At 36.3% G+C, this 18,586-nt stretch overlaps 1 protein-coding gene across 2 annotated transcripts in view; it reads left to right on the top strand.

The window, feature by feature from the left end:
- LOC134804211 (beta-1,4-glucuronyltransferase 1) overlaps positions 1 to 16,208 on the top strand; it is a 95,479-nt gene extending 79,271 nt beyond the window's left edge. For both annotated transcript variants that reach the window (XM_063777176.1, XM_063777175.1), the window contains exons 3-7: positions 10,215 to 10,374; positions 11,118 to 11,423; positions 11,614 to 11,746; positions 13,528 to 13,661; positions 14,713 to 16,208. In XM_063777176.1, coding sequence (XP_063633246.1) covers positions 10,215 to 10,374; positions 11,118 to 11,423; positions 11,614 to 11,746; positions 13,528 to 13,661; positions 14,713 to 14,910 — 931 coding nt within the window. In that variant the 3' untranslated portion in view covers positions 14,911 to 16,208. The remainder of the gene's footprint in view (positions 1 to 10,214; positions 10,375 to 11,117; positions 11,424 to 11,613; positions 11,747 to 13,527; positions 13,662 to 14,712) is intronic.
- The last annotated feature ends 2,378 nt before the right edge of the window (positions 16,209 to 18,586 follow it).

The following is an 18,586-nucleotide window of genomic DNA, read 5'->3' on the forward strand; positions in this document are numbered from 1 at the left end:
CAGTAATCTACAATAAATAAGCTATCGATAACACAAAAGATCAACCTTCTAGGTTGCGTAGTTACAGAGATATGATTTTTTGAAAATAATGTTGTGAAATGAGCAACTTTACGATAGAGAAGTTTTAAGTTTAGCCGCCTAAAAAACTATGTTCCTGAAGTAAGTTACATAGTTGACTACAAATAATAATGCCTTATATATCTGAGATTAAAAAAATATTGCGACTTGTTCTGTAATGCAAATATAAACTTTTGATATCGACTGATTTATGTGTATACTAACCAATCTATTGAAAATAAAGTTTTATTTCATTTTCACGATTGATTGCAATGAGCTCTCAAGATTTAAATTCTATCTATTAGAAAACGACACTGACAGACAGTTTAAGCAAAAAACAATACCGATTTAGAGGTGAAAATGTATTTTCTGACTTTTTCATATAAAATCACAAAATTGAATATTTTTACTTTTAATGTGACACACAATCAATTTTTCTGAGCACATATGAAAGAAATTCTGTCATTCAAATGAAATAAATCCTAAAACCCCAACTAAATACTATATTTAACCCCTTATGCCACTTTAAACTTACATAACAATAACAGTATTTGCTCCATACATTTACGAAAAGGTACCTTATGGAAATAAATCTAATAATACATCACTACAAAATATCAATCATATTATAGTTTATCTTTTATGAATAGAAAATATTAATTTACATTAAACTGCCCCCAATTTAATTAGTTCTTCGTCATAATAATCTTAAAAAAGACCAATAATTTGTATGTAATGAAAAGGTACCTTGTGGTCAAGTTACATGATGAGGCATGATGATGATGGAACAGTTAGGATAAACTAATAATATTTTGGGGTTAAGATGGTATAAATCGTCTATTTCTTATCAATAATATATTTCGGTTGCTATTGAAGATAAGCGGCATTGAGGTTCAATGACCTCAGATATTCCATAAGGTAATGCGTCGGGTATTGGCATTTTTCAGCAAACCAATGGCTGATTTACTGCATGCGACCAAACCAAATGAAGATTATTCTAGTTAAGAAAGACTTGACGAGAGTAACTTTGGTATAATAGCAGTCTACTTGGATTTGTGATGTCGGTCTATGTACGGTTATAATATTTGCGAGGCGCCCCAACCAGAACTGAAATTATCAAATTAGTTTTGCAGAATGCTAATACAGTTCTCTACCAAACTTCTTTTCCCGTATTGACTAGTTTTTTTGGGAATTTTCAATCTTTTTTCCATAAGGTACCTTTTCTACTAAACTCTGAGACGACATTACTAGGCTTATAACTAACTTATAACAAAAATAAAAACAGGTAAACAAACGTTAGGCATTAAAGTTTCAGATCACACAATAAAAAAAAATTGAGCATTTTTTCACCTCTTTACAAAACATTTAATATCTCCGAAACTAGAAACCCTCATAAGGTACCTTTTCCCGTGGAACGTCACATATTTCTTTTTTTTGCATCTTTATGGCCCATTGTTCGAAGCCGTGCTTCTATTATAATCGTTTAATAATGTGCGAAATAATACAATCCAAAAGCAGCAACAGTTACGCTACGTCTTACGTAAGCGAACAACTCGCGACGGCGGCGCGGCGCGGCGCGGCGCGGCGAGGAAGAAACAAAACGTTGATACGTATAGGTGTGTCCTACTCACACATGAGCGATTTAGACGCGAAGCGGCGCGGCGCGGCGCGGCGCGGCGAACGCGCGGCGAACACGCGGCGCGGCGCGGCGAGGTGAAACAAAACGTCGATACGTATAGGTGTATCCTACTCACACATGAACGCGGCGAAGGCGCGGCGCGGCGCGGCGGCCTTGTCCGACTAGGGAGACACTCCACGATCGCCATGTCCGCACGCAGACACGGTTTTTAGTAAATTCGTATTTAAATTATGAGTAAACTATGTCTTTATGTGGTTATGCAAGTAAGTGCAGCGTTCTTCGTTGTCTAAAATTTTGGTTTACTGGGATTTTGAATTGGCACCGCCATCAAAAACTAAGTACACAATTACCCGGGTGGTTATTAATTTGCTTATTAGGTACTAGCTTTTGCCCGCGACTTCGTCTGCGTGGAATTAGTAATTTGGGTACCATAATTTTTAAACAAATCTGCTTTTTATTACATCCTTCTTTTCGCCCCCAAAATGGATGACTAATTACAATTAGTCAAAAATGCGAACTTTCTTTATTTGTAACGAAATTAAGATATTATTTTCTTTTATTTATTTATTAATTTTGACGTAATAACGTCTTATAAATCGATGAACACCGGTAGCATGCACGAAAAAGTGTCACGTTGTGGACAAATCTCCATGGTAACGTTGTGGACAGATCTCCATGGTAACGTTACGTAATGTAATGGTAATGTTTTCTTATGACGTTATCACGCAAAATTATCGTCCGTAAACCGACTTTACAGACAACCATATTTTTCTATCTTAACATCACTTCCACCTCCACTCCAACTTGGAGGTTCGAGAAGTTGAAGAAGTTGGAGAAGCTGTAGAAGTTGGAGAAGTTGATAAAGTTGAATAAGTTGGAGAAGTTGAAGTTGGACAATTTAAAGTTGGAGAAGTTGGACAATTTGAAAAAGTTGAAGAAGTTCGAGTTGGAGAAGTTGAAGTTGTAGTTGAAGAAGTTGAAAAGGTTGGAGTAGTCGAATTTGAAGAAGTTGGAAAAGTTGAAGTTGAAGAAGTTGAAAAGGTTGGAGTAGTATAAGTTCAAGAAGTACGAGAAGTTGAAGTTAAAGAAGTTGGAGATGTCGAAGTTGAAGAAGTTGAAGAATTTCGAGCTGGAGAAGTTGAAGTTGAAGAAATTGAAAAGGTTGGAGAACTTGAAGAAGTTGAAAGGTTGGAGAAGTTGAAGTCTAAGAAGTAAATGTTGAAGTTGAAGAAGTGGGAGAAGTTGAAGTTGAAGAAGTTGAAGTTAAAGAAATTGGAGAAGTCGAAGTTGAAAAAGTTGAAGTTGAAGAAGTAGGAGAAGTTGAAGTTAGAGAAGTTGAAGAAATTGAAAAGGTTGGAGAAGTTGAAGTAGAAGAAATTGGAGAAGTCGAAGTTGAAGTTGAAGAAGTAGAAGTTGAAGTTAGAGAAGTTGAAGAAATTGAAAAGGTTGGAGAAGTTGAAGTAGAAGAAATTGGAGAAGTCGAAGTTGAAGTTGAAGAAGTAGAAGTTGAAGTTAGAGAAGTTGAAGAAATTGAAAAGGTTGGAGAAGTTGAAGTTGAATTTGAAGAAGTTGGAGAAGTTGAAGTTGAAGAAGTTGAAGTTAAAGAAATTGGAGAAGTCGAAGTTGAAGAAGTTGAAGTTGAAGAAGTAGGAGAAGTTGAAGTTAGAGAAGTTGAAGAAATTGAAAAGGTTGGAGAAGTTGAAGTTGAAGAAGTAGAAGATGTTGAAGTTGAAGAAGTGGGAGAAGTTGAAGTTGAAGAAGTTGAAGTTAAAGAAGTTGGAGAAGTCGAAGTTGAAGAAGTTGAAGATGAAGAAGTAGGATAAGTTGGAGGAGTTGAAAAAGTTAAAACAGTTCGAGTTGGAGAAGTTGAAGTTGAATTTGAAGATTTTGGAGAAGTTGAAGTTGAAAAGATTGGATAACTAGAAGAAGTAGATGTTGAAGTTGAAGAAGTGGGAGAAGTTGAAGTTGAAGAAGTTGAAGTTAAGGAAGTTGGCGAAGTCGAAGTTGAAGAAGTTGATGTTGAAGAAGTAGAAGCTGAAAGAAATTGAAAAGGTTGGAGAAGTTGAAGTAGAAGAAGTTGGAGAAGTCGAAGTTGAAGTTGAAGAAGTAAAAAAAGTTGAAGTTAGAGAAGTTGAAGAAATTGAAAAGGTTGGAGAAGTTGAAGTTGGAGTTGGAGAAGTTGAAGAAGTCGGAGAAGTTGAAGTTGAATTTGAAGTTGAAGAAGTTGAAAAGGTTGGATAACTTGAAGAAGTAGATGTTGAAGTTGAAGAAGTGGGAGAAGTTGAAGTTGAAGAAGTTGAAGTTAAGGAAGTTGGCGAAGTCGAAGTTGAAGAAGTTGATGTTGAAGAAGTAGAAGCTGAAAGAAATTGAAAAGGTTGGAGAAGTTGAAGTAGAAGAAGTTGGAGAAGTCGAAGTTGAAGTTGAAGAAGTAAAAAAAGTTGAAGTTAGAGAAGTTGAAGAAATTGAAAAGGTTGGAGAAGTTGAAGTTGGAGTTGGAGAAGTTGAAGAAGTCGGAGAAGTTGAAGTTGAATTTGAAGTTGAAGAAGTTGAAAAGGTTGGATAACTTGAAGAAGTAGATGTTGAAGTTGAAGAAGTGGGAGAAGTTGAAGTTGAAGAAGTTGAAGTTAAAGAAGTTGGAGAAGTCGAAGTTGAAGAAGTTGATGTTGAAGAAGTAGAAGTTGAAGTTAGAGAAGTTGAAGAAATTGAAAAGGTTGGAGAAGTTGAAGTAGAAGAAGTTGGAGAAGTCGAAGTTGAAGTTGAAGTAGGAGAAGTTGAAGTTAGAGAAGTTGAAGAAATTAAAAAGGTTGGAGAAGTTGAAGTTGGAGAAGTTGAAGAAGTTGGAGAAGTTGAAGTTGAATTTGAAGAAGTTGAAGTTGAAGAAGTTGAAATGGTTGGAGAATTTGAAGAAGTTGAAAGGTTGGAGAAGTTGAAGTTGAAGTAGGAGATGTTGAAGTTGAAGAAGTGGAAGAAGTTGAAGAAGTTGAAGTTAAAGAAGTTGGAGAAGTCGAAGTTGAAGAAGTTGAAGTTGAAGAAATAGAAGTTGAAGTTAGAGAAGTTGAAGAAATTGAAAAGGTTGGAGAAGTTGAAGTTGAAGTTTGAGAAGTTGAAGTTGGACAATTTAAAGTTGGAGAAGTTGAAGAAGTTTGAGAAGTTGAAAAAGTTGACTAAGTTTGAGTTAGAAAAGTTAAAGTTGAATTTGAAGAAGTTGAAAAGGTTGGAGAAGTTGAAGTTGAAGAAGTAGGAGATGTTGAAGTTGAAGAAGTGGGAGAAGTTGAAGTTGAAGAAGTTGGTGAAGTTGAAGTTAAAGAAGTTGGAGAAGTCGAAGTTGAAGAAGTTGAAAAAGTTGGAGAATTTGAAGGAGTTGGATAAATTGAAGAAGTAGGAAGATAAATAAGTTGGAGAAATTGAGGAAGTTGAAAAAGTTGGAGAAGTTAATAAAAGTTGGAGAAGTTGAAGAAGGTGCAAAAGTGGAAGAGTTAGAGTTGGAGAAGTTGAAGTTGAATTTGAGGAAGTTGGAGAAGTTGAAGTTGAAAAGGTTGGAGTAGTCGAATTTGAAGAAGTTGAAGTTGAAGAAGTTGAAAAGGTTGGAGAACTTGAAGAAGTTGAAAAGGTTGGAGAACTTGAAGAAGTTGAAAAGGTTGGAGAACTTGAAGAAGTTGAAAAGGTTGGAGAAGTTGAAGTTATAGAAGTAGAAAACGAAGAAGTTGGAGAAGTTGAAGAAGTTCGAGTTGGAGAAGATGAAGTTAGAGAAGTTGAAGGACGAGTTGAAGAAGTAGGAGTTGAAGTTGAAGAAGTTGAAGTTAGAGAAGTAGAAGTTGAAAAGGTTGGAGAAGTTGAAGTTGAAGTAGGAGAAGTTGAAGTTGAAGAAGTTGAAAAGGTTGAAATAGTTGAAGAAGTAGGAGAAGTTGAAGTTGAAGTTGAAAAGGTTGAAGTAGTTGAATAAGTAGGAGAAGTTAAAGTTGAAGACGTTGAAAAGGTTGAAATAGTTGAAGAAGTAGGAGAAGTTGAAGTTGAAAAGGTTGAAGTAGTTGAATAAGTAGGAGAAGTTAAAGTTGAAGACGTTGAAAAGGTTGAAGAAGTTGAAGAAGTAGGAGAAGTTGAAGTTAGAGAAGTTGATGAAGTTGAAGAAGTTAAAGAAGTAGGAGAAGTTGAAGTTAGAGAAGTTAAAGTAGGAGAAGTTAAAGTTGAAGTTGAAAAGGTTGAAGAAGTTGAAGAAGTTGAAGTTGACGACGTTGAAAAGGTTGGAAAAGTTCGAGTTGGAGAAGTTGAAGTTAGAGAAGTAGAAGTTGAAGAATTGTTGAAGAAAAGGTTGTTGATTCCCCATACAAACTTCCACCCCCTTTTTCACCCCCTTAAAGAGGGATTTCTGGGATAAAAACTACCCTATGTCCTTCCCCGGGACTCAAACTATCTCTATACCAAATTTCATGAAAATCGGTTCAGCGGTTTAAGCGTGAAGAGGTAACAGACAGACAGACAGACAGACAGACGGACACACTTTCGCATTTATAATATTACTAGCTTTTGCCCGCGACTTCGTCTGCGTGGAATTAGGGACAGCAGCTAAAGTAGGTATGGCGCCTGGATAATTCTAATAGCAATGATTCAATTCGCGCATTGCTTGCTTCAATTATTAGGCAATTCATTAACTCTTTCAATTCCACCCCCCCTTGCACTCTCTTCAGGGATGATTACCGACATAAAAACTATCCTATGTCCTTCCCCGGGACTCAAACTATCCCTATACCAAATTTCAACTAAATCGGTTCAGCGGCTTAAGCGTGAAGAGGTAACAGACAGACACACTTTCGCCTTTATAATATTATATATATTTATAATATTAGTATTAATATAGTATGGATAGTATGGATTAATTACGTTTTGGCAGAAATTGGCTTTACGACGGGATAGGGACTGGACAAGGATAGGGGTGGGGTCTGGTATATAAAAAAATATTTTGTGCTTTTCAGTGGGTTGGAAGGACCTCAAAAGGAAACAACGGAACCCTTATACTCCTTATAGGATCACTCGTGCGTCTGTCTGTCTGTCCGTCTGTCACAGCCTATTTTCTCGGAAACTACTGGACCAATTAAGTTGAAATTTGGTATACATATGTACATTAGTAACTTAAAGATGGACATGTTTTTTTTATAATTTTAAAATACATAGGTTCGTAGTTATTTAAGAAAATAGCCAAAAAATGACCATTTATCTCCAAAACTACTGGGTCTAAAATTTTGAAAAAAAATATACAAAATAGTTCTTTACCTATAGATGACAGGAAAACCTATTAGAAATGTGAAGTCAAGCGGGAGTCGGAATTATGTACGGAACCCTAGAAACGCGAGTCTGACTCGCAATTGGCCGGTTTTTTTAAAGAAATTATATTAAGTTATTTTGCTTTTATGTTTGTTTTTTTTAATTGATTTATTTATATTTTTACTTTTTTATTTCGTTTTATTTATTTTTGTCTCATTATGACGATCGATTGATCTTGCTGCGCGCACGTAATACAGGGACCCACTCCCTCTCCCACTCGCACTCGCACTCGCACTCTCAATCCCACTGAAAACCGCATCAAAATCACGGACAAACATACATACATAAATACATACCGGTCAAACTGAGAACCTCCTTTTTTTTAAGGCGGTTAAAAACCAAAGTAGTTGCTCTTTTCTGTGAGCTGTAACTTCGCAATTAGCTTAAAAAAATTAAAATAATGACATAAATTACTTTGCCGAATCTTTATTACAGCGAACTCAGAATAGTCGTAAGTGCCATAGACGCTACTGGAGTTAAGTCTTTTATGCCAATTTCCGCGAATTTGAATATTTTTTAGTTTTGTGCCTATAGATTACAGGAAAACCTATAAAGAAATCAAACGGGAGTCGACTAATCAAATCATAGCCGGTAATTCTATATACGCAACGCCTCTAGCCGCGTCATATTCGCGTCTAAAAATCAAATGGATTGATCGCGCCCGTTCCGCGCCGCGCCGCGCAGCCGCCGCGCCGCTTCGCCATCGCGTCAAAATCGCTCACCTAGGACACTTCCATTAGGGTGTTTCATTTTTCCGAATTTTCGATTTTCATCTGACTTTGCTCGAATTCTTGTTCTAACTGATAAAAAAATATTATACGTTAAAAGAAATTAAAATCGGTCAACATTTAGAGGTTGCACAACATCAACAAAGATTTTTCAAATAACCAACGACTCTACATCGGAGGGTAGAAAATGGTTTAAGCGGCTACCATCAAAGCGGAGAGTAGTGTGATACTGAACCTTCTACATATAAATAAATTTTATAATTAGTAATAAACTTGGATTTTGGTTACTTGATAAATGTTCTAATTAAGATTTTTCAGTTTTTCCACCTGTTTCCAAAGGAAAAGTGCTTTTTTCGTGTTTTAGACGCAAAATTCAGTTTTCTCATTCGATTTTAGTGTCAGTTCATTATATTTTGTCATTTTAGAACATAGTTCATTTTCACGCAATGTATGGGGTTCTCATTCTACCTTTTCAACTTGTGCAACCTCTAAACGTTATTCGATTCTTTTGAAAATTGAAATAGATAGTTTTTAGTGTGGGGAGGCTCCATTGGTGAGCAAAGTCAGGAAAAATATTACAACTTTTTTTCTCCATACAAAAGTGAATCACCCTAACTTCCATATGCAACAACGGTTTGTTTTTTCCGTACCGCGTCTCGCCGCGCCGCCGCCGCGCCGCGCCGCGCCGCGCCGCGCCTCGCCGCCCGACATTCGCGTGCAAATCGCGCCGCGCCGCGTTCGCAACGAGATCGCTTACGTAGGACACTTCTATGGGCATCAAAGGATTGATTTAGCCGCGCCGCGCCGCGCCGCGCCGCGTTCGCGCGTTGTTCGCCTACGTAAGACGTAGCGTTAGGTACCTAGTCGTACAAGTGATAATACTATTTAGAAGGCTTGAAATTATTTGAATCTGCTTTGCTAAACTGGGTACTTAACGGAGAATAAAGGCTAAGCTGTCGTAAATGGTTTTCTGTAACACAAAAAAATAAACGAAAATTCCATCGACTCCACGATTCCAACACCATTCTCACCAATAACAAATTTAACCTTTTCTTCAGTCTTGATACTTATATAAGTAAAATGTATTATTATTAGTAGCCTACATGGTCTCCCACTGCTGGGCACATGCCTCCCCCTCGATCTCCATCCGTCTCGATCTAATGATAAAATAAACTGCCAATAAATCGACTACTTGTACAACTTCAAGATTACATATTTTGTTATATGTTATATCCAGTGATCGTTAATTTTCCAGCAATTTTGGTGCAGCATTGTTGGTTAAACGCACCTGTATGCCCTACTCTAGGTGGAATAGATAATTAGGGTTAATAACAGTAATATTAACCTTAACCAATCCTCTCCCTAGAAAATATTGGAGAAAATTATTTTTACTATGCTGCACCAAAATTGCTGGAAAATTAACGATCACTGGTTATATCACAAAAGCAGCTATACAAGTTGAACACAAACTGTAGTGTAGTCGAACCTATCAACCGACGAGTCAAGTAAACACTGGCTAGTCACGCAATTCCCCGTTCCCATACACATGGAGCAAATGAAATTAGCTTAACTCCTACTGAATTACTAATGCTAACTACTACAGTCAATGTGATACCATTGTTGCCAAGTTAATAAACTTATACCTAATATGTATATACTCGTAGGTAGGTAGGTACATTTTTACTCTGAGATTATCTACACTGTGCTCTTAAAATGCGTTCTGCTTTAGCTATTAGCTTGTTTGTATCTTTTATGGTGGCAGTTTTAACACTAATTCATCATGTAGACGAAATAAAGCATTCGATTCTTAAATTATTAAAGACGGTCTACTTATGCGTACTTACTGTTCAAATCTTCGAGCAACACCGGCTTCCGACACATGTTCAAATGCTTTAAACGTTCTGAAATAAAAGGGAAACGGTAAATCGCGCACATACGCACTAGATCACATTAACCAGTAACTAAATGTAGGTACCTATTTGAACTCGATATACGAATAAAGTAATGCTATAAGTACGAGTACATATATTAAAGTCGTAATTTTAATACCTAAACTAAATAGATGATGTTGAACGTTCTCATACACTACGAGTATTCTGTAACTAGGTTGTTAGGTAATAATGGAAACTGATTATAATCAGTTACTTACCACAAAACGTATATGAACTAACAGCGCCATTTTCTTTAGCTCTTAGTTTTTGAGCTACAATCTTCTTCTTACCTAGTTATCCTCGTTATCCCAGCCCTTGCCAGGGTCCGCTTTCCTACCAGCTACAATATTTTTACAATATTACGCATCGGTCTTACTTTTCCTTTACTTTAGATTAGACTATAAGAGATATGTGTACACTCTGCATTTGACGTACCTAACTAGATAATAGGCGTGAGCGAGTGAAAGTGAACTATACTTTAGTAGGCACTATTAGGTACTTATGTATGCTTCTAGTCAATATTGAAACTCTTTGTTCCAGATGGATGGCGCCTGTGAGCTTAGCCATCCACGCGCCGGGCGCCGACCTGTCGCCCACGGTGAACAGCATCAGGTACCTCCGGGACTGCACCGGCAACGACCTCGTCCGCTCCTACGTCACCTTCCACGTATTCTTCTCACACAAGCATATACCGAGCACGGTGAGTCACAGCCAACTTTCAAGCTTAATGCCTCTCTACAACCTTTGAATAATAGCTGTAAGTTGTTAGTTAATACACATCAGTGATGTGTTTGTGATGTGACATCACAAATACAACTGTTTTATATGTATAATTTTATACAGGATCACTAAGGGGCATGGCATGGGAGCATGCGACGTGCGAATTGGACACAGTGTGCCATAACCCTAAATTTAAAGAAAAAAAAATTGCGCCTATATGAAAATTCGTCGGCCAAGTGGACCCCAGGCACCCATGAGCCGTGGCAAATAAAACATGGAGAAGAGGATGATGATCACTTAAATGTTAATAACTGCTTGAAAATAAATAAGTAAAAAAAATAAATATTATGGGACAATCTTACGCAAATCGTCCTATTTTGACAGCAAGCTCAATAAGGCTTTTGTGTGTAGGTACTGGACGACGATATAATATATGTACATTTAGAATACATAGTTACCTATACCTAAATACAAAGAAAACATTAAATCCAACTCAGAAACAACACACACACACACACATAAATGTTCTTACCGGAATTCGAACCCATGACCTCCAACTAGCCAATTCAAATTAAGTAGTAATCCAATTTATTTAATAAGCATGTATGTACGAGTCGTCTCACTCTTGCACAAAAAGCTTACAACTCGTATTTTTTCTGTGCTTCTGAAATGGTTGAGTATATACCTACATATAGACTCAGGTTTGTCTTAATTTAATTGCAGATACCAGACCCCGAGAGCTTCCTAAATACTCCATACAACTGCAGCAGCAACCCGCCGTATGTAGTGACCAACTCGACGTACATGAAGCAGAAAAGCTTGCTCTACCCCGTGAATGTAGCTCGCAACATCGCGCGAGACTCGGCGCTCACGCACTACGTACTGCCATCGGACATCGAGTTGTATCCTAGCCCTAATCTGGTCCCGCGGTTCCTGAACATGATAGCGAGAAACGCAAAACCTCTGAACACTTCAACTAAACCGAGGGTCTTCCCAATCAGCATATTTGAAGTCGATGCCAAAGTCAAAGTGAGTATACTTATATTTTATGGTGTACCTATTAGGGCCAAACACATGGGTCACATATCTGGCAGTGGGGGGTTATCTTATCTTATACCTACTTACTTCTACTAAATAAGTGCAAATTCATAAAATGTTAACGTATAATCGTTCTCGTTCTTCTTAATTACGATTTAATAAATTGAGTGGTAAATTCCAGGTGCCATCAACCAAAACTGAGCTCCAAGAGATGTTGAAGAAGAAGAAAGCCATTCCATTCCACAAATTTGTTTGCCCGACCTGCCACAATATACCTCAAGCGCAGCAGTGGATGTCTGCTAGTGAAACAACCCGTAAGCAATTTATTTAAAAAATCTAAATCGTTTATTTAACAATTTACAACGCAAGATCATTTGTATCGGTATTAATAATTCGGTCAAGTTATGTTCTAACTAACTATGGAGAAGGCAAATTATAGCCAGCATTTAATGAATGTAGTATTATGTAGGGATATATTTCATGCTAAAGGGAGGGTTGCGTCAGGAAGAGGGGATGGGACACTAGTGTGCGTAAAGCACCATACCCAAAGGTATCATACTACATTCATCGAATGCTGGCTATAATTTGTTCTTCATAAAACACAATTTGTTGGAATCATAAGTAAAAATGAAATTATTCACCAGAAACTCCTCTCTCGCCCTTATATGACCGGGCTTGAAGTCTGACAAAAACTCTAGCATAAAGTGATTTTGAACTCAAACTCTTATTTTAAGTAGGTATCAGATATGAACAAAGGCTACATAAATATGACTTGAGAGAAATAACACAGGCCGAAACTCACGCGGGCTTGGATACTTACACAATATTCCCTTTGATTTTTCAGTCCAAGTGCATGTAATTTGGCAAAGTGGCTTCGCTAGTTGCAATTAATCAGGGCTCCGTGAGCTATTTATGTGTCTGCAGCGCCATGCCCGTCGTATGGAGCATTCTAATTGCGTATTATAGGTCAATGACCACCGCATACCCTGCCCGCTTAGCGCCGGCTCCACATTACGCCATTTTGCAAAATTGCAAATTTATTCAACCAAGTAGGATTTTTTTCGATACCGTTTGATCTTAAAAGTTGAGTTGTTAAGTTAAACTGATAAAAACTGGCATTAACTTCGCGATGTTCATTACATTGAGAAAACATCGTGAAGCTAACAACGTTTTTTATTCACGTATTCTCCTAAAGTAATTTAACCCTTATCAAGTCAGAGGAGATTTAGCGACCACAAGCAGCATTTCAAACACGTATTCTATATATTAAATCTATTCAAACAGTAAGATGTCAGCCCTTAAAAGCAAGTCATAGAGAACCACATACGTGCCCCATGAGGTACCTACCTACGCAACATACGCAATGCGTCAAAATTAAAAACAAGTTTTAATTTAACTTTGCCGACAATATACCAATAACGACTTTGGTGGAAAACGACCAAGCTTTGGTGGGAAACAAAAAGACGTGTACCGTTTTGAAATATCATTTGGGAGTTATGGAACGTGGAATGGAACAATGACAAAGGACAAACGATAGAGTCTATTCGGAATGAGAAGAGTCGTGGAATGTGTTGGGCCCCATACTATCCACGACTCTTCTTTTTCCACACAGACTTTAAAAACGCTGTCTCTGCTACTCCCATTGAGATATCCATAATACCTACCATTGCGTCGGCCATATCCCCCTCCCCCTTGTCATCTCTGTAGATACTTGCTAGAGCCCGAATAAGACTTAAGAAGTCAAACGGATTACTCCACTTGACTCGTTTAATGGCACATTTCACCACAGTTTCAGGTTGGTGCCATCACGATTTGCCCAATGTTTACGAATTTTTGCTCTCGAAGCCTTACGTGAATGTGGGCGGCCGTTCGTTGTACATCACCTAAACGTCGTCCAGCTCCGAATGAGCTGTTACATGAATTTGAACCATATATTATAAATAGGATACATACATACATAATAAAATTGCTTTTTAATTGTGTTTGTTCCCGGTCACGTATCTCATGAGTCATAAGGGAGTCAGTAAGAATACTCATATGCTTCATGTCTGACTTAGCAATAACGCCAATAACCCTTGGACTTGTATATTTTCAGAAATGGAGGTGTTCCACGTAGGCAAAAGAAAAGGCAAGTTCGTTATCTGGGAGCCTATCTTCATCGGCACTCACCAAGACCCTTACTACGATGAGCGGCTAAGCTGGGAGGGCAAAAAGGACAAAATGACGCAGGTACATATGTAACCATAGAAATACACTTTATTGAATATAGATTAGTTAGCCTTGTCCGGTTAGTAGTTGACAGTTGCGATAAAGCTAAACTTTTACATATGTAGTTAGTGCATAATCCTTTACGTGTACCATCGTATCTTCTCGGAAACGTTCGCATAATTTGTCATGCTACTTCGGTCAACCTCAGTACTTTTTGTACTGAGACTGACTGAAATAGCATAACACGTTCGTGCGTTTCCGAGAAAATACGATGGTAAAAGATTAATGCACAACATCTGCATTGAACTTTCTACATGTTAATTACCTACGTGTCAACTTCTACACAAAAAAATGACTTGTTTTTTTCAACAACGCCTTTGTTAAACGGCAAACTTGAAGAATTGAAATAAAAAGTGAACAAAAAAAGTTAAACAATACAATAAAATACAACCCTGTGTCCTGAGCTAGCAAATCCTGTGTTACGGGACCCAGTTTCGTCATTCAATCTATACCAATTTTACAGAGAGTTAGGCACCTACATTGAAGTTTACAGATACCTACTATTAAATAAAAACATCAATCGGTTGGTACCTTGATAAGCTGATAGTCATTCGTGTTCTAATCAGGATAATGTTAGAATCGAATAGTCCGAGACTGAAATGGTACCTTTTACCCGAGTTATAAACACTTCTTTTCATTTCGAATACGAGAAAAGTAAAATACATATGTATTTAAAAAAAATATGACTTAGTATAAACTTTCATAGTTCTTGATAGACTTTAAATTGCTTTAAATTAATAATTTAGGTAAAAGTATAATTATTTATGAAATAGATAGTTAAATATCAGAACGGAAATTGTAAAACATATCCTTTTGAAACCATAGTTCAAATGTTTTTCGTAAAAAAGTGAAAAAAATCCCTATAGTCCAGAGCAGAAACGTATCAGTTTCTGCACACTGCATAGATAAACAGTGACCCACTTTCAGAGATTTTTTTTTTTTTTTTATATATCAGAAAATAACTCATTAGTGACTCGTGAGCCCATTAACTGTACAAAATTATTTTTTACAGGGTTACATTTTATGTGTTAAAGACTACGATTTTATGATCCTCAACAACGCGTTCCTCATCCACAAGCCCGGGATCAAGTACTATGTGAAGAATGCCAAGCGAGACGCTATCGTGGCTCGGCAGAACCACTTCGTGAGGCAGGTCATCACGCCCGAGCTCAAGAGGCTCTTCGGCACCAGGGATGGCTGTGCGATGTGACCAATAAAATATGACCACGTCTGTGTCACATGAAAATAATGATGAACGCAATTTCTGTGTCTTGATAACAACAGTCAGTCGTTATTTAACGACACGATGCTAGTTCATTTACTTGTAGCCTTATAAGCCAGCTAAAAGCGAGGGAGTCGAGTGAAAAAATCTACCAAAAAAATGCGCGTGCGCCTTTGGCAACTCATCTCTGCTGCATTATTCATCTGAAAAGTAAACGTAAATAATATACAATACATCACTTCAACTTTTTTGGAGTTGAATGCTGTCGCGTTTATGTTATTGCTAATGATTATAACTTGTCGAACGTATGCATTGTTCTGTGTACGGAAAAGAAAAAATGTGAAGTATAAAATAAAGGAAAGTGGAAATTACATATCAACAACTGCTCTTGAGGATGTAAGTTAAAATTCAAAAGTGCAGAAAAACCACCTTTGTCTACTTATTTGCGTAAAGTATTTCGAAATTTTAAAAAAGTTTGTACATGTAATTGCTGCATATTACCTATGTTCTCTATCAATAATAACAACTAAAGAGTAAAAAGCACTGTTAGCACACATACTTTTTTTAGACACGTCTTTATTAAAAATGGATGTTAAAAGAAGGAAAAATAGGTAAAATTTTTTCCCAACTTACGAACTGACAAATAGTCCAAAGGCCTATAAAGCTAAAAAGTATAAATATAGGTAGAACACTATAAAGGATCGATATTTTTCTAAACGAATTTTGTACTTTGTGTCTTCATGAGCTCTTATATACATGCCCTTTTGTAGATATGTAGGTATCTAAGATATTTAGTAGCTTCAGTTCGACTGAAACAAGCGAAAGTCTCCGTCTACCGAAGTACATTAGGTATATATTTAAGACCATCGAATTTTATTTGATGCTCTTATTATATCTAGGTACTAATCTATAAATCAATACTCGTACTATTGATTTGGTTGATTTGATAGTTGAACCTATCTGCAACCGTATTTTTTATCATTTCGTCGGGTGAGAATACGTTTGTGCCATACGCCACTTACATGGTTTGCAGGAGAGCGAAAAGAAGCAAAAAAAATATTTTTCGGTAAGTTTTACATTTAGGAAATATTGAACTTATATATCATTTAGGCATATATGTTTACTATTTATAGTACCAAACAAATATTGTGAATACAGTGGTAATCATGAAATAAAAGCATTTTTATTTTTGCCATATCCGTTTTGATGAGTAAATGTTAAACGTATAATGTATGACATGACACAAAAATTGTGGATATGTCACACTTTTGTCATAATTTTCTGTTGACAGAGTGTAATTATCCTATAGTAAATTGCGGATATGGCACAACATTTATCAAAAATGGATTTTTTCAAAAACCGATTAGTGTCAATTATAGCATATTTTTTGGTATTTTAGGAATCATTAAAAAACGATTTTCTCAAAAATGGATATGGCACAAACGTATTCTCAGTCGACGATTTAGGTGTATTTAAATCTGTAAACGTTTTATACTTATTAGTATAGGATATTTAACAAAATCTGTAAAAAAGCATAAAGGGTTATGACTTTTATTGAAGGGAAACTAGTTCGTGATCTGTATGCTCCATAGAAAATACGAAGTCTTTACTTCACACGGTGCGGTCACCTGCAATACCTACTATCTGCCTATACGCAGCGGTCAAACAAATATGTTATGACACGCTAATGTAACGCTACAAATAAGATTCTATCAGATTATTTGCGCGCTTTGTTATAAAGACCTTTGAACCGTCTAGAAATTAGATCGTTTAACCAAAACTTATTTAGAGGAATTATAAAATACCTACCATTGCCTACTTACTTATCAGTTATCGCAAGCCTACCTATTCTATGAAGTACATACTGACTGATTGGTATTTTTTGGATTCTGTATTGTTATAAATTACAAGAGTTATCGGTTTGTAAACGAACTTATATCATATAATATGTATTATATTCAACTACTATACGAGTTGAAATTCACTGTACTTTCGAATTCCAAATTTAGAGGTAAATTGCGGCTCTCTCACGCATAAAATTACCCCAGTGAATTCTTACGCCACTGAATACAACATTTGCGGCTTTTGTGATCCTTAAAACTGGTGGTTTCTACTGCATTTGCCACTTCTTCTAAAAAGTTTACCGATCCCTGTTCGGCTACCACCTGTTTGACACTGACATATTCGCTGGCGTGTGCGTAACATACTTTATATGCATATTAATGCGAGTACGAGCGAGATGCACAGAAAGTAAGTTACGCCATAGGGAAAAAAATACATAGAGTGCTCACTCCATACATCAGTTTTAGTACCAAAACGACTATTATTTTTGTAGTGGACATCTCAAAATAATAGTCGTTTTGGTATCAAAACTGATGTATGGACTGAGCACTCTATTCTTACTATATTTCTCTATGGTTACGCAGACGTTAGCGAATATGTCAGTTTAACACTGCTAATGCAGTCGTGCTAAGACTACTGGATTAGAAATAATTTCCATAAGGTTAATTTCGTTTCTAAAGTGCGGAGCACTAAGCCCTTGTAAACTATCTTAGTAGTAGAAAACGAGTATAATAATAGTACAGTGACCAAACGGGATTGTAATGCCGTTTAAGGTTCTTGCTAAATTGGAATTTCTATAGCGTAAGTATTAAACAACCAATTTAGATAGAACCCTAAATGACGCAACAATCGCGGAGCGTGATGGTACCTACAGAAAAAAAAAAGGTAGGTACGTAGTAAATTTCCCACGTTAAGATTTTTTAATTAACGATCCAATATATCATAAAATGTATACCAATTTTTACTACTTATTAGATATTAGTAAGTAATAATCTAATAATTAACAGTCGCCTGAATTAACAGAATCATAAAAGTCGCCTTTGACTCGTATTCACATAGAACTTTTTTATAACTAAGCTTTAAACAACCAAAATTGTGACAAAATACCCTCGATTTTGTTTTCTCTTTTCCGCATGTTCGGCATGGCTATAAGAATGATTTAATTTGTTTTATATCTATTGTTTTAATTTCAAGAAAATGTGCACAAGTCAATATCTACATATCTTTCTTTGATAGCGAATATATTTTATAAGATTATTTATTCAGTACGATGCTAAATTCCTGAAGTGCATTTTACTTTAGTATTAATTAATCGTATACGTAGGTAACTTTACTTTAAGTAGACACGTTTTGTAACCGTGCAGGCTAAACTACGAATCTGAGCCCACACAAAATCTTATGCGTATACATTACTTATACCTAAGTATAATATTTTGTAAACTTTGAACCTGCCTAAACTAATAAAAGGGTAATAGATATTAAGTTTTACCAATTAATCACTACGGCCTATTACGAAAGTGTAGGAGAGAGCTTATCTTTGTGTAATGTGTATTGTAGTAGTAAATATTAGCAATTAAATTAATTAATTACAATAAACCGCTTTAATATTCGGTAGCGACTAAACGTACTTACGTTAAGTACGTAAGTAACGCTTAATATACTCCCTATCTAAAAAGGCTACAGAAATAATGTAACTCAATGGATGACTGTTATTGGCCTTATTTTTATGTAAGCATTAATATGTCTTAGTTATATTTACGGCTGTTGTTATCCTGAATACCAATAAATAAAATAAAATAAATAAATCAAATCTCCCAACCCA

This window comes from Cydia splendana, chromosome Z (assembly GCF_910591565.1).
Source record: "Cydia splendana chromosome Z, ilCydSple1.2, whole genome shotgun sequence".
Taxonomy (NCBI): domain Eukaryota; kingdom Metazoa; phylum Arthropoda; class Insecta; order Lepidoptera; family Tortricidae; genus Cydia; species Cydia splendana.